This window comes from Giraffa tippelskirchi, chromosome 13, assembly GCF_054371585.1.
Source record: "Giraffa tippelskirchi isolate mGirTip1 chromosome 13, T2T-mGirTip1v1.2.pri, whole genome shotgun sequence".
Taxonomy (NCBI): domain Eukaryota; kingdom Metazoa; phylum Chordata; class Mammalia; order Artiodactyla; family Giraffidae; genus Giraffa; species Giraffa tippelskirchi.
This window is the reverse complement of record NC_137287.1, coordinates 4043648-4058316: the sequence shown is the minus strand read 5'-3', so window position 1 is coordinate 4058316 and position 14669 is coordinate 4043648. Positions and strand designations below refer to the sequence as shown.

At 49.6% G+C, this 14669-nt stretch overlaps 1 protein-coding gene and 1 long non-coding RNA gene across 9 annotated transcripts in view; one reads left to right on the top strand and one right to left on the bottom strand.

The window, feature by feature from the left end:
- Positions 1–10544, bottom strand: part of CYTH3 (cytohesin 3) — a 76829-nt gene extending 66285 nt beyond the window's left edge. For 4 of the 8 annotated variants that reach the window (XM_081552869.1, XM_081552870.1, XM_081552867.1 and 1 more), the window contains exon 1: positions 10475–10544. In XM_081552869.1, coding sequence (XP_081408995.1) covers positions 10475–10514 — 40 coding nt within the window. In that variant the 5' untranslated portion in view covers positions 10515–10544. Of the gene's footprint in view, positions 1–10034; positions 10214–10461 lie in introns of those variants that run through there. The other 4 variants (XM_081552873.1, XM_081552875.1, XM_081552871.1 and 1 more) reach the window with 2 other exon arrangements.
- Positions 10545–10697: 153 nt separating this feature from the next.
- Positions 10698–14194, top strand: LOC145531153 (uncharacterized). Its single transcript, XR_014072231.1, has 2 exons — positions 10698–11355; positions 13183–14194. It is a non-coding gene; the product is annotated as an uncharacterized LOC145531153 (long non-coding RNA).
- Positions 14195–14669: the final 475 nt, after the last annotated feature.

Here is a 14669-nt window from a genome sequence, read left to right as displayed (position 1 = left end):
TTTGCTCTATCAAAGTAAATCACAAAATATACTTGGCCTACTGAATTGACTCAGGTGAGCCTTTTCTAATATTTACAGAAAACTGAAAGATATTTACCCAAAATAAACCCTCGCTTCACTGTCTCCAGTCACATTACAAAACATGACAGGATCTCACGTCGGTTCTATCATGTCGACTGGGAGACTGACGTTGACTGAAAAGTTGACAAGCTTGATTAACTTCAAAATCAGGATGGAGGGACTTCCCTGGCGGCCCAGTGGTTAGGACCCCATGCTTCCACCTCAAAGGGTCCAAGTTCAATCCCCGGTCAGGGAACTAGGATCCCATGGGCCACACGGCCAAGAAAAACAAAAAAAATCAGGCTGGAGAATCACGTATTTTTCTACTCTCATTTAAATGATTTACTGTTTCCCCACAAGTCTGAAATATTTAATTTGCTTCATGCAGCTTTTAGGATACTATAGTAAAACCTATTTTTTCATTTCATTTCACTTCAGAAGTTTTAACAATCCTCTATTACAAACTGATAAACCTGCTTCCTGAAGGATGTGCCAATAACTTTAAGAAAATAATTTCTCTCTCCCAAAGTTATTTATAGTAAGAGTGGGAGTGTGCAAACAGCGTTACTACTCTAACTCGCCTGATGGATTACTGCTGGTCCTCCATCAGCAGGATTTACTTGAGAAACGCTTACCTTTCTCATCCTAAGCTCCCCTCCCCTAGCTTTCCCTCTGTTCTCATCACACAGCAAACTTCTAGGAAGGGCCCCAGCCCAGGCTACTCCTCCACGAGGTAAAATCTCTCCCGTTCACTTTTAGCCGTCTTCGGTCTAGTCATCAACCCCTGTAGACAAGTGCCCACTCTCACTTCAGCCCACCTCCCATTCAGACCTGGGCTCCCCTGGTGGCTCAGACGGTAAAGCGTCTGCCTGCAACGCGGGAGAACGGCGCTCGATCCCTGGGTCGGGAAGATCCCCTGGAGAAGGAAGTGGCAACCCACTCCAGTACTCTTGCCTGGAAAATTCCATGGACAGAGGAGCCTGGTGGGCTACAGTCCATGGGGTCGCAAAGAGTCGGACAAACGGCTGAGCGACTTCACTGCACTTCACTCAGCACAGCTGACCCCTCACTTCCTCGTCTTCAAGTGTTCCTCTGCAATTCCACACGGCCTTTCTTGACTTCGCTGGCTCCTCTTTCTTGGTCTCCTTTACTGGGTTGTCTGCAGTCCTGGGATTTTCCTCCTCTCTCAAGTCTCTAAGTGATCTCACTCATCCATTCCCATGAACTAAAATGAGTTTAAATCTTCTTAGCAGACTACACAGCTAAGCATCTTCCTACCATCTCTACCAGGACATCTCACAAACAGGTCCGATTTTAAACACCAAAACTGAACTCCTGAGACTGTGTCCAGTAAAAGCTGACCAGCTTGTTGCAGACAACGCTTCTGCCAAAAAACAACTAAAAAAGCTGAGTACGTTGTAAGAACTAACTGTGTGAAGGTATCAGAGAGCTGCCTAATGCAGTGAGGACCCAGGAGGCCAGGATCCCAGAGAGAAGGTGAAGAGGTGAGCCCAATCGTCCGCGCCAGTTTCCTCCTGGAGGCACTTGCCAGTTCAGGCAGAGGGTGAAAGGTCAAGACATTAGGCAGAGACAAGCAGTTGAGAATCTGAGGTCAGCAGAATCTCCAGCAGTCTGATGGGACTGGGAGACCAAATTAGAACTCAGGGGCTGCCAAGCAGAAGAGGCGCTGGTAAACACCCCGAGTTTGCAGCTGGAACCACTGAAGAGCTACACCCTAGGAGAAGGGTAAACCACAGGGGGACTGACCCTCACGGTTCTAAAGCGGTATTTCCCTATCCTAACTGCCTGCGAGAAGCCTCTCTCGAGGAAGATAGTCTCAAAGTACCCCTACCATTTTTCATACCCATCATCCAGAATTTAATTAAAGCTTAACAGGCAATCTAGAATCAAGATCACAGGCTGAAAACCAAGGGTGAAACGGACAACAGAATACATTCACAGTTCAGTTCAGTTGCTCAGTCGTGTCTGACTCTTTGCGACCCCATGAACTGCAGCACGCCAGGCCTCCCTATCCATCATCAACTCCTGGAGTTTACCCAAACCCATGTCCATCGAGTCGGTGATGCCATCCAGCCATCTCATCCTCTGTCGTCCCCTTCTCCTCCTGCCCCCAATCCTACCCAGCATTAGGGTCTTTTCCAGTGAGTCAACTCTTCACATGAAGTGGCCAAAGTGTTGGAGTTTCAACTTCAATATCAGTCCTTCCAATGAACACCCAGGACTGATCTCCTTTAGGATGGACACCTATAACTGATTAATACAGACAGTCACTGACAAGATGAAAATTTTTCACAGAAAACTGGTATCTAAAAAAAAACAAAAACAAATCAAGAACACTGAAAAGGGCAATGACTGAAATTAAGAACCTAACAGATGTGTTAAAAACCAGATTAGACCGAGATGAAGAAAGGATTAATGCAGTGGGACTGTAGGTCAGGAGAAAATTATGCAGAGTGAAGCATGGAGAGATCAAAAGGATGAATAATAGGAAGAAAGTCGAAGGGATAGAAGGACATAATGAAGAGGTAATTAGTGAACCAGAGGAGGAGAGACAGGACCTGCAGCCAAAATAATAACTGTAGAGACAAAGGCTAAGACTTCTGCAAACCTAATTTAAGAGTAAGTCGTGTCACTGCCCTACCAAAAAGAAGAACCACCACCGATGCCAATAAGGACAAATTCAAAGAGAACCACCTCTGGACACTGCACAATAACCTGACACAACTAAGAACCTAAGGCAGAGAGAACAATCTTAAAAAGCAGCCCAAGGGGAGGGGAAAGACACACCGCCTTCAACAGAACGAGTCTGATACGGCTGACTTCGCAACAGAAGCGAGGGAAGGCAGAAAGCAATGACTCGACCCGTTCAAAGCATGGCCAGGAATGAACCAGCGAAGCCACCATCGCACACCCAGAGAAACTGTCCTTCAAAAGCGAGAGCAAAATAATGACACCCTGGACCAAAAAAAAAGAAAGAAACAAGTGAACCCTCCGAACAGTTTTCTCTCAAGACTTGCCCTTCTCGTGAAGCCATAGCACCACCTTCGGTCACAGGAGCCAGAAACCTAGGAGTACCTTTGGCTTCTGCAGTCCCTTCTCCTTTAACCTCCAGGCTGTCAGTATGTCCTTCTGATTCTCCAAAAGACATCTAGCAAAGCCATGCAGATTAAAACAACACATCTTTCCTTACCCAGGAGACAGCAAGACATTGTAAAAGTCTCACAAATGGCAAGACTCGATTAGAACACCAATAGTGTGAGAAGGGAACCCGCCAACATCTGGGGTAACAGAAAGCACGCCTATAACCCACAGCTGCGGCTCCAGAGAGACACTGGCAAGAAGCTTTCACACGTTTGTAAATGGAGATGAGCCCCCCTTAGTGCTGTTTGTAACCATGTAAAACCAAGGTGCCAGTCCAGGGCAAGAGGAGAGAAATAACACACAAACAGGGTCTGCAGGTAACAGCGTGGATAACCTCTAACTACATACAGCACAACGTCATTTTTAACAGTTTTTAAACCAAAAAAAAAAAAGATGCATGCATTGCTTGTGGGCACACACACACATGTTCAAGCATGAGAACCATGCGGGGGGGGGCCCACATCCCATTCATCACGGTTGCCTCGAGGGAGTACAAAAGGCAGGCAGGGGACCAGAACTGCTGATAAAATGAGTTCCACTCGCTCAGTTTATGAACAAGTATTTACTGATGGCATATGACACACAGTGGCCCAGGTCTTGGAGACACAGTGGTGGATAAAAGCAGACCATAGTCCTGCTTTCACAGAACTCACATTCTGAGAAAGAAGACACACACCATGAACAGGACGGTAGCAGCTGAGGAGTGATAAAGCCAAGCAAAAAAAAGGCAGCTGGGAAAGGGGACAGCGAGATGCTGCTTACGACAGGCTGGTCGAGGAAGACCTCTGCAGAAAGGACGCGTGAACAGACACCAGAAGGAAGGAAGCCAGAGCGTGCCCAGACATCCAAGGGGAACCCGCCGTGGGAAGAGCAGGGGCAGGAGCGCTTGGAGACCAGCGAGGGGACACAAGTGAGGGGACGCGTCCACGGTGGAGAGAGGGCAAGGACAGGCCGAGATAAGAGTGGTCTTTATGTTTTTACAGGGTTATCAGCAGTTCCCAGGTGACTCAGTGGTAAAGAATCCCCTGCCAGGCAGAGATGAAGGTTTGATCCCTGGGTCGGAAAGATCCCCTGGAGAAGGAAATGGCCAACCCACTCCACCATTCCTGCCTGGGAAATCCCACGGACAGAGGAGCCTGGCGGGCTGCAGCCTATGGCCCCACAGAGTCAGACAGACAACAACAAGGGCCATCAAGGAGAGTTGGCGAGAGCCCGTGTGTGGTGCACACAGCGGAAAACGCCTACTGTCGGGCCTCTTGGAGGAAAAGCGTGCAGCCCCCCGCCGAGGGCTCGGGGAGCCCAGACCGCAGGTCCTGGATGCAGGCAGCAAAGGGCTCGGGGTGAACCGAGGGCAGTGCGGACGTGGAGAGGAGCGACACGACCTGTGGCTGCTGGACGCCAAGGACAGCGTCAGGGAGGAAGAAAGGCTAAGGGAGAACTAAGGCAGCAGAAGAGGAGGCCGGCACCGCGACCCCGCCCCAGCGAGGAGGCACGACGCGGCCGGGTGCAGAGATGAGACAGGCGTCTGAAATGCCGTCCTTGTTTTTTGTAAAGACCTGAAGTCAGGCGACAGAACATGGAACAGCTACTATATGAATCCTGGGTAACGGGAACACGAGCGTTTCACTGCTTTCTGTACTTTGCCTTCGCGTCTGCCGCTGGATCCGCCTCGCCCTGGGGCCCGCCCCTGGTCCTCGCTGCCCCTCCTCCCCTCTGGCACAGGGCAGGGTGTCCGGCGGTTCAAGGCAAGGCCTCTGGAGCCAGCACGCCAGGGCTCGAGGCCCAGCTCCACCACTTCCTAGCTGTGGAGCCTGACCCGGGTTACCTGGCTTCCCTGTGCCCCCAAGCTTTCCCTTTTCATCCATAAACGGTGCTGACGTTAAGTCCCTACCAGGTTTATTGTGCAAAGTAAATAGGTTAAGATCCGTACGGCAGGCAGGACAGAACCGGACACAGAGGCCCTTCTGTAAACATTAGCTACAATTATTTAAACATAAATCAAATGTCATTGCCCAGGTTGAAACCCTTCCCCTTCAGTGGCTTCATGCACCTCAAATAAAATGTTGAATTCCTTACCTACTCAAACTGCCGGACACGCCCCCGTTCCCTCTCTGCTCAGACCACACAGAGCAGCTTTGGGCCCTCTGCTGGCCAGGCCCTGGACCCCTTCCGGCCACCCCTGAAGGAGTTCTCTCTCCACGAGGCTGCCTGCCCCCACCCCACCCCTCAGCCTCTCACCCTCCCACACTTCCTTTCACACATCAGCATCATCTGCAAGGACCTGATACATCTGTTTACATTTTTCATCAGTCTCCCATCTAAACAAAAGTCCCAGGAATGCAGGAAATTCAGCTGCTTTATTCACCATATTCACCCTTTAGCACAGGACCGGGCATTTGGCAGGGACAATATCGATGTCTGCAGAATAACTGTTCTAGAAAAGAGTACTCTGAAAGCACCCATCGAGCCACTTTTTAAGCACTCAAAAGAAAGCAGTTAATTTCTTATGCAAAGGCTGAAAAAATAAGTATGGTATTCCACAACTTTCTACATGCTATCCTGACATTTTAATACAGCAAAACTACAAAATATCGAAGTACTCTGCAGTACACCTGAAACTACCGGAACATCGTAAATTAACTATGTTTCAATTGCAAAATTTCTCTCAACAAAGGATGTTTCCTTTCCAGTGTACTATTTTTCTGTGAAACTGGTTTCCAGTTTGGGAAACAGTGGAGACGGACAAGCTTTTTTTTGAACTGCGAAATTAAAAAGGCACAGAGAGAGGGTTCGGTTTCCCTGCCGCCATCAGCCCCCCTACCAGGTAACCACTGTTGTGAGTTCCTTGTTGAGCCTTCCTGAGAATTTTCATGCAAGCACTTCCTTTGTGCCCCCTTTTTTAAAACGGAAATGGTAACAAACAATGCACATTTGCTTACACTTTGCTTTTATAACTTAGCAAAACATTTGGAAGTCTTTGCCCATCAGTTCCTAAGGAGCCTCCTCATTCCTTTCTACAACCTCACATCATCCTTCACCATCTGGGTATATAACCTGCAACACACACTCAGGTTATTCCCCATCGTTTACTATTACAAACCACGCAGTGAATAATCCTGTATCTCACACATGTAAAAATACATGTTAAATTCCTAAACTAGTATCGCTGCCTCAAAGGGTACATGTGTGTGTGCATGCTCAGTGGCTCAGTCCTGTGGCCGACTCCTTGTGACCCTGTGGACTGTAGCCCTCCAGGCTCCTCTGTCCATGGGATTCTCCAGGCAAAAATACTGGAGTGCGTTGCCATTTCCTCCTCCAGGGAATCTTCCCGACCCGGGGATTGAACCCACATCTCCTGCATCAGCAGGCGGGTTCTTCACCACAGTGCCAAGCTGCTGAATCTCTTTTGGGCCCACCCAGAGAAAACCTCTAAGGAGCTGAAGGAACAGTGAAAGTGAGGTCACTCAGTCGGGTCCGTCTCTCTGCGACCCCATGGACATCAGGCTCCTCCGTCCATGGGATTGTCTAGGCAAGAGTACTGGATTGGGTTGCCATTTCCTTCTCCAGGGGATCTTCCCGACCCAGGGATCGAACCCAGATCTCCCGCATTGCAGACAGTCACTTTACCGTCTGAAGGAGCTGAAGGAGAGGGAATTTAAAACAGGGGGTTGGTTACACATGTGATAGAAAAACCAAGGATCCTACAGGAAATAGTGAGACGATGCAGAGATTAGCAAGACGAACAAGCAGCCACCATCTATACACTGGACGGTCAGAGGAAGGATGCCTTTCCAGAGCGCAGGGGCTCGGTCAACAGGCAGGAGCTGCAGCCAAAAGCAGACCAGCCGCTAGACACACGGCCAGAGGCGGAATGAGAGGGCGGATGATAACCTGACGCCTCCCTGAGCACCTGCCACCCAGTCACCCACTGGCGCCTCCCACCGGCCAAACCGGGCCCAAGGTGAGCCCGCGGGGGCGCAGGACGAGCAATGCATCCACACCCACCAAACCCCCGCGGATGCTGCCCCCTTAAGAGCGGAAACTAACGGATACTCTGGCCCACAGATGGTTTCAGGTGTGGGGGTTATCGCTCGTCTGACAGGCGGAATCCGCGATCTCAACCCGGTCTTAATTTATATGAGTTTTATTGAGGGAGGTGGAGCAGCTGTTCACGTAAAGCACAGATTTCACTCGCATGTACACGGCTGCGGTACGGGGTGGGCGTCGGGGGCTGGAAGAGGGAGGGGGCAGCCCAGAAAAGCTCTTCACTTCATCTGCCACAGATCATTCATGCAGGAAGTTCAATCAGACGGGTTCCCAAACTGAGCCTTAGGACGGTGGCAACCAGCCAGACGAGCCAGGCACCTTCCAAATACAGACACGTCTCAAGGACTGTTCAGAAGAACTGAAAGGCAACAGGGCCCCCAGAGGAATCAAAAATACCTTAACTGCACTCAACACACGGTTATAAATAACAATGTGCTCTTGTCTTCCAGTACCCCTATGTTCCTCCTTAGAACGGCCTTCCAGCCATTCCTCCCACCATCCTCTCTCCTTATCCTGCATTTAAAGAACAAATAATGCCCTGGAGGAAAACCTCAATGATCCAAACAGCAAGCAGGAGTCTCCTCTGAAGTCTCCTAACCCGACCAACATATTAGCAAAGAAGATATTTTAAATTCTTTTGTCCCTGGCATGACTACTGTTTGAATAGATTATTTATCCTCTCTTGTAAACACGCTGAAACTGACTTCCCCATATACAGTTCAAAGTTCTGTACTACACTCTTAAAAATATGCCAAAAAAGAGTTACGTTTTGCAAATGACTGGCACGCAAAATTATTCTCTTCCAAACAGCTGAACTTCAGTTTTAAAAACAAGAATTTTAAAGCGAAGCAATTTTTTTTTTAGAAATCTAAATGGTGATTAAAAACTAGCAAACTGTAAAGAGGTATGTTAACTTCAAAACCCCCATCAACACAGTTAAATATAAGCACACCAAATTTATATAATAATCACTGTATAATGACTCTTCCGCTTACTCAAAAACATATTCATTCTAAGAATGCTGAACATATTTTAAAGTGCCTTAAAGCAAGGAAGAAAGATTTTATAAACTATATCAATACCTGTTAATGCTACAGAGACATTTAGCAGATAGTAAGTATCTGTTCACTGTTGACTGTTCCGGTGAAGTCAATCAAATGACACATACATTAAAAACAATCATACCCCTTTTCCCACTGCAGGGTAAGTTTTCAGTAAGTTTTTTCCCCAAATTTGAAAGTAATATATACCATTCAATAAACTTAGAGAAAACTGGGAAAATAAAACATCTGGATATATCAGTTTTTACATTGTTTAGACCATAATATATAAGACTTCTTATTTTTTACGCTTGTGAAATATTTCATCCAAAAATGTCCCATAATTTACTTCACCAATCTATTAGGCACTGCAATTTCCAATTCTGTATTAGGAATGGTGTTAATGCAAGCCTCCTGTGTGAGATATTTTTCTGACATCTCAAGACTGTATCCCCAGAAAGAGCTATGTTAATAGCCCAAAGTCTTGAGACTTTTGAGATGTAATACTATCCTTTGCTCTAGCCCTCAAGATCTATACTGGCTTCTGTTTTCATAAAGATGTATACCTGCTTTGACCTTCAAGTTTTCTTCATTTCTTGATTCACAGAATCCGAAACACCTTCAAATGAAATCGCGAAGCCAGCGCGCTCCTTGGACACGAATGTCAAACGTTTAAGTATTACAGTGGTTCAGTCTTCATTTTCTAAGGAAGAGCTGCTTGTCTGCCTGTACCGTTACCCCAGCTGTGACAGGCAGGAAGCAGGGCGTCCAGGGAGAATCCATCACTTGGACGCTTCAGACGGCAGTCTGGCTGGAGGAGGATGTGCACCTGGGCTCCTTCTTCCCACAGAACTTTCCATCATAAACAACACAGCCACTGGTGCCACAGTGCTACCCCTCGCTTCAACTAGCAGAAGTGAACTCCGCAAATGCCAGGGCTGGGGCCAACTTCCCACCCTCCCAGCCCCACCGGCTTCCTGCGAGGCAAACATCTCCCTCTGGAGCATCACTTAAATTCTAGAAAGCACCTTGATTAACTACTTCATCCCGAAGCGTTCAATACTGCTGATTCTTACAGGCAGCTGCTCCAGCAGCCTGTAATTAAGATTTTTTTTTTTTTCTTTTCCCCAAACGCTCCCTAATTACAAGAGATTCTGATGATTCCGTCTGTCAGCACTTAGGAGATCTTTAGCAAAAACACACACAGATCCTTAACTTCCAGTGTTCCTGTAAAAAAAACGGATATTAACCCTTTGCGTCCCAAGCCAACGACTCACTCCATCCACAGACACTATGTAGACGCCTTATTCAGTTTGAAAGGCGTAATCCGCAGCATGACACGACGGTAATCTGAATTCCACTAAATAATTTACAGCCAACGCGAATCTTCCAGCAAGAGCTGGCTGAGCGTCGAACGGGCGGCCCGGTTCTCTGGTCCCACCAGCGGGCGGGCAGGAGCTCCCGACTCCGACCCTCGTCTCCTCTGACTTTTTACTTATTATTTCCGGCTGACTCCGTCACGTCCCCTTACTTTCTAACACGCGTGTGCCCTCGCTGCCCCCTCCTCACTTAAACGACCCCCGTGACCACTTGGGACCTAAAGCCAAGAAAACTGTCACGATGCTCAACCCTCTCTCCGCAGCCGCCCTTCCTGGGCCGGGGGATCCCCAATTCCAACCTTCGCCCTCCCGGTTTCCCGGGGGTCCCCCCCTCACTCTGCACCACCTGGGGGAGACGCCGCAGGGTGGTCACCGGCAGTTGGGCTCCGGAAGGCGTGGACGCCCTTGGCGACAGGAGGCGGGGAAGGTCGCCCCCAAGGTCCCCCGCCCAGGGGAAAGCGACCCCCGAGTCCCGGCCCGAGCCTCCTGGCGACCCCGGCCGTTCCGGGAGCTCGCCCGGACCCCGCGACAACACCGCCGGCCCCCGCCTCGGGGGCCCCCCGGGCCCCCACCTCGGGCTCCGGGGCCCGGCGCGCCGCGGGCCTCGGCGGTCGCCAGCCGGCAGCGCTGCTGCCCAGACGCGGTGTCCTCGGGCAGACCCGGACCCCCAACCCCCCGAGCCGGGACCGGCCGTCCCCGCTCTCCGTCGGTCCGGCGCGTCCTCGACTCCCCCCCTCGCCCCGGTCCCAGGCCGCCGGGCGGGCCGGCCACACCTCCGACACTCACCGCCGCCGCCCTCGCCGCCGCCGCCGCCGTCTTCGTCCATCTTGAGGCCGCTGCCGCAGCCGGCGAGCCCGGGGCCGGCGGGCGAGGGGCCGCGGGTATGGAGCGCGCGGGCGGCCGGGCGGCTCCAGCAGCGCACGGGCCGGGTCGCGGCCCGGGCCTCCTCCCGCGGGGCGGGACGCTCGGCGCTCGGCGCCGCCGTCACGTGGCGCGCAGGCCCCGCCCCGGGCGCGGTGGGCGGGGCCCCGCCGGTCCCCTCGGGAGCGCGCGCGGCCCCGCCCGGAGACCCCCGTGCGTCTGAGACCGGACCCTCGCGGGCAGGGTCGGGGGGCGAGGCTCGCACGCCCCGCCCAGCCCCCGCTTTCCAGCAGCCTCTGGACCGACGTGGGGTCCGGAGCACAAAACCCGGCGGTGAGGGGCTGGGGGGGGTGTCCTCCTGGCACGTGCGCTCAGCGAAAAAGCTCGAGAAACGTATTTAAAAGTCAAGCCTTCCCCCTTCGTCCGGAGGCATTTCGCAGTCATTCCAGCTTTTCAACCCTTTCTGGGATGTCATGGAGGCTCTCCTTTCCTGGCGATGAGTGCGCTTTGACATTCATTAAAGTGTAAAGCTTGTGGATGAACGTTATCTTAAGGCTGGAACCGAATCCCCAGCCGGCACACCTGGGGCCCACCCTCAGAGGGGTCGGCCAGACGCAGACGCTCCTGCGCTTTCCCGCCAGCTGCCCTGGGCAAGCTGCCAGCTGCCCTGGATTTACGATTCAGAAGGAGCTCTGAATTCAATTTCCCGTGGGCACAGCCAGGGTCCTCGGCACAGGCCGCCTGGACAGCAGGCCTCCGCTGGCCACTGCTCCAGACCTCCCTTCCCATTCCACATCTTGCTTCCAGTAAGTTCTCTGCCTCCCCCCCGCCCCAACCATTGAATGTGATCCCTCCCAAGCTTTTCTGTTCAATTTGCTTGGAATAAATTGCATTAAAGAAAAGGAAACATTGTAATGGAGGAGATAATTCATCTCTAATACAGTTTACCAGCAACTGTTTTATATCTACAGATGGCCCATTGAGTTGAAGGAACTTTCTGCTGTCATTTATCAAAATGGGCCGTTTTCACTTTCTTTGTTCGAGGTTGTGGGATGATTCCAAAGAATTCTATTTCCTAATAATCTCAAGTTATACAACCAGCATTTGGGTGCTGCTCAAGGCTCCCCACATACTTCTGGGTGCAGATAAGACGTGTTGCAGCTTATGTGACAAGGACAAGCAGAAAAGGGGTCTGGGCATCAGGTCTCAGCCCTCACACTTGGCTTCCTGATCTTGTTCCTCCAGCCTTGGTTATCTTGGAGATAACAGCATAGTTACTGAGAAAGAATGACAGCATACTTTGAACTTGATAATGTGATGTGTGGAGCTTTGAACTCAATGATATTATCAATTTTAAACACTTTTCAGTGTCAGTTCCGAATTCTTTAGGTTTCTTAGAGTTTGATCTGTAGATGCTTCTCCCACGTTTGAGTCTGAAAATTGCTTCTCCAATCACCACCTAAGTTCATTTCCATCAGAATCAACCATAGCCCAGTTATTTGTAAGCAGAGAATTAGATCAATATTATCCCCACAGCTTAGCCAGGGCCTCCATTTCCACAAAGGCTGCAAAAACTGTTGAGAGAATAAAGGCTTGAGGTGTACACCTTTATTCCTGCACTTGAATGGGCTAATTGGAAGACTTAAAAACTTGCAGTATGCAAAGGAATGAATATCTTAATTGAAAAATTAGAAATTTTTTTTTAAAAAAGGAGCTGCCTTTCCAGTGTCTTAAATCCCACCAAGATGCGCTGTGCTATACTCAGTCACTAAGTCGTGTCCGACTCTGTGCACCATGGACTGCAGCCTGCTAGGCTCCGCTGTCCATGGGATTCTCCAGGCAAGAATACTGGCGTGGGTTGTCATGTCCTCCTCCAGAGGATCTTCCTGACCCAGGGATCTAACCTTCATCTCCTATGCCTCCTGCATTGCAGGTGGATTTTTTTTACTACTGAGCCACTGGGGAAGTCCCTCCCACCAAGGTAGTAGGTATTTTAATCTGTTCACATGCAGGTTGCCCCTACAAAGGAATATTGAGTATCCTGGTTATACACTGAGATAGGCATTTGCTTTATGCCCATCTATGTTACTTCGATGTTGAAAACTTTATAAGTCAACCTGTAAGGAAAGCAATTCATGTAGCAGACACCACTCCAAGATAGCAAGTGTTAAACCCCAAACCTTGTTGCAATCTCATTCCATCAAACAATGCATATTTAGGGACCTGCTTTGCTTCAAGCACTGCCCAGATGCTGGGAATATGATGATGAAAAGGATAGATTCCTTTCCTGCCTTCAAGGGCCTTCTGACCTGGGAGGAATGTAGCCATTAAGCAAATAATTACTCAAATAATTATTTAATTGAAAATTTGATGTCCTACTCTATTTATGGCATCATCAACTCAATGGACATGAGTCTGAGCAAGCTCCGGGAGATATTGAAGGACAAGGAAGTCTGGTGTGCTGAAGTCCATAGGGTCGCAAAGAGTGGGACACGACTGAGCGACTGAACAACTCTATTTATAGGCTTTCTCTTACTGTTTTCCTGTCTACTCTCTACTGGCTTTGCAGCCTTGAAACTCCTTCAGACCAAGACTGTAGTCTGTATTTATTATGTCTCTGTGATCCACTGCAGGGCCTGGCCGTATCAAAGAAGAGGAGAAAGCAACAGTATTTGCTTGAATTGGACGTATCTGGTTTTGCTGCTGGACGACCATGGCGATCAGAAGTGGGAGACATCTTGAAAACATGTTGAAACCCATTTATCAGCCCTTTGACCATTGCAGAAAGAGCTTAAGAAATCAAAAAAATGTGCACACATTCCGGAAAGGTCAGAGGACTTCTCCTTTGTACATTCATCTCAGTCCTCCAAGAGAAAGTCTATGCAGCTGGACAGAAGGGTCCCTGCGCAGCACTGAGGTCACAATAGCCCAAACTCTGCCAAGGCCAGTTTCTTCACGCTCAGCCAGAAAGAGGCGGCCCACGCCACCTGCACAAAGCAGCCCCCGTGTCCTCTGATAACCAGTCGGGAGATGCAGAGGCAGCAGTGACCGTCAGCAGATGGAAACCTCAGCTAATCCCTTACATCTGCTTGGGGGTCTGGTCCAGCCTGGGGAAGACGCACCCAGTGGCCGCTCACTGCCAGATCCCAGTGCTTTCAGAAATCTAATTTCATCTAGTAAAGAAAATGTCTCGTTGGAGCGGAGATGATTTTGTGCAGGCTAGCGTTCTCCACTCTGCCCAGGCGAACAACAGGGGTCCAAGTGTCAAGTCACATCCTCATTAAATTTTCAAAGGCCCAGACATCACGTCCTTCACAGAGTCCATCTTCCTTTCCAATCATTCAGGGCAGTCTACCTGGGTCGTATACTCTTCTCCCTTGGAATCCACACAACTGACTTGAGTTCTGTGGCTTCACGTTACCAAGGGCAGCCAATTCCTTTCAGATTGATTAGTCACTTGCATTTTTTCAAGAACAAAGGCAGGTCAGATTTCTCAGTAGTGGTAAACTTGGGGGGAAAAAAATAACTTGGCCACCATTTTGAGCTATTTCTTTGGAAGAAAGGCATTTCACATACCCACTCGAGGCAGCGTGGAGGTTGAGTTCTCAAAGTGTCTTCTGTAGTAATAAACAGCTGTCTTATTTTTATCTTGCTCTTCATTTTTATAGGACGTCCCTGACCTACTAAAAACAAAAACAAAAAAAAAAATTTTTTTCTAGTTTAAAAAGGTCCCCTTCAGAAGTTGGTTAGAGTTTGCTGTGTGCAGCTTAAATTCATCCGGAAAACCCATCCCTGGGTGTAGAGTGGACTGCCGGACAGGCAACTAGAAAGGAAAAAAAAAGTGAAAATGACAAACATCAGGACACAGGACATCTGTGATCCCCGTCCTCTGAATAGAAACTGCTCTCAGCCCGCAATCAAGTCGCAGAATGACTCCCCTGCCAAGTGTTGTGTGACCTGGAGAGCCTCGCTGTGCCCGAGCAAGTGTGAGTCTGCAGTTTGACTTGTCGGATGGCGAAAGCCAGCCACGAGTTCCCGTCATTCACTGACTTTGCCCAGTAAAGTCATTAGGTCCCAGCCATGAGGCATCACAGCACATCACCTCTGCTAAGTGGATATG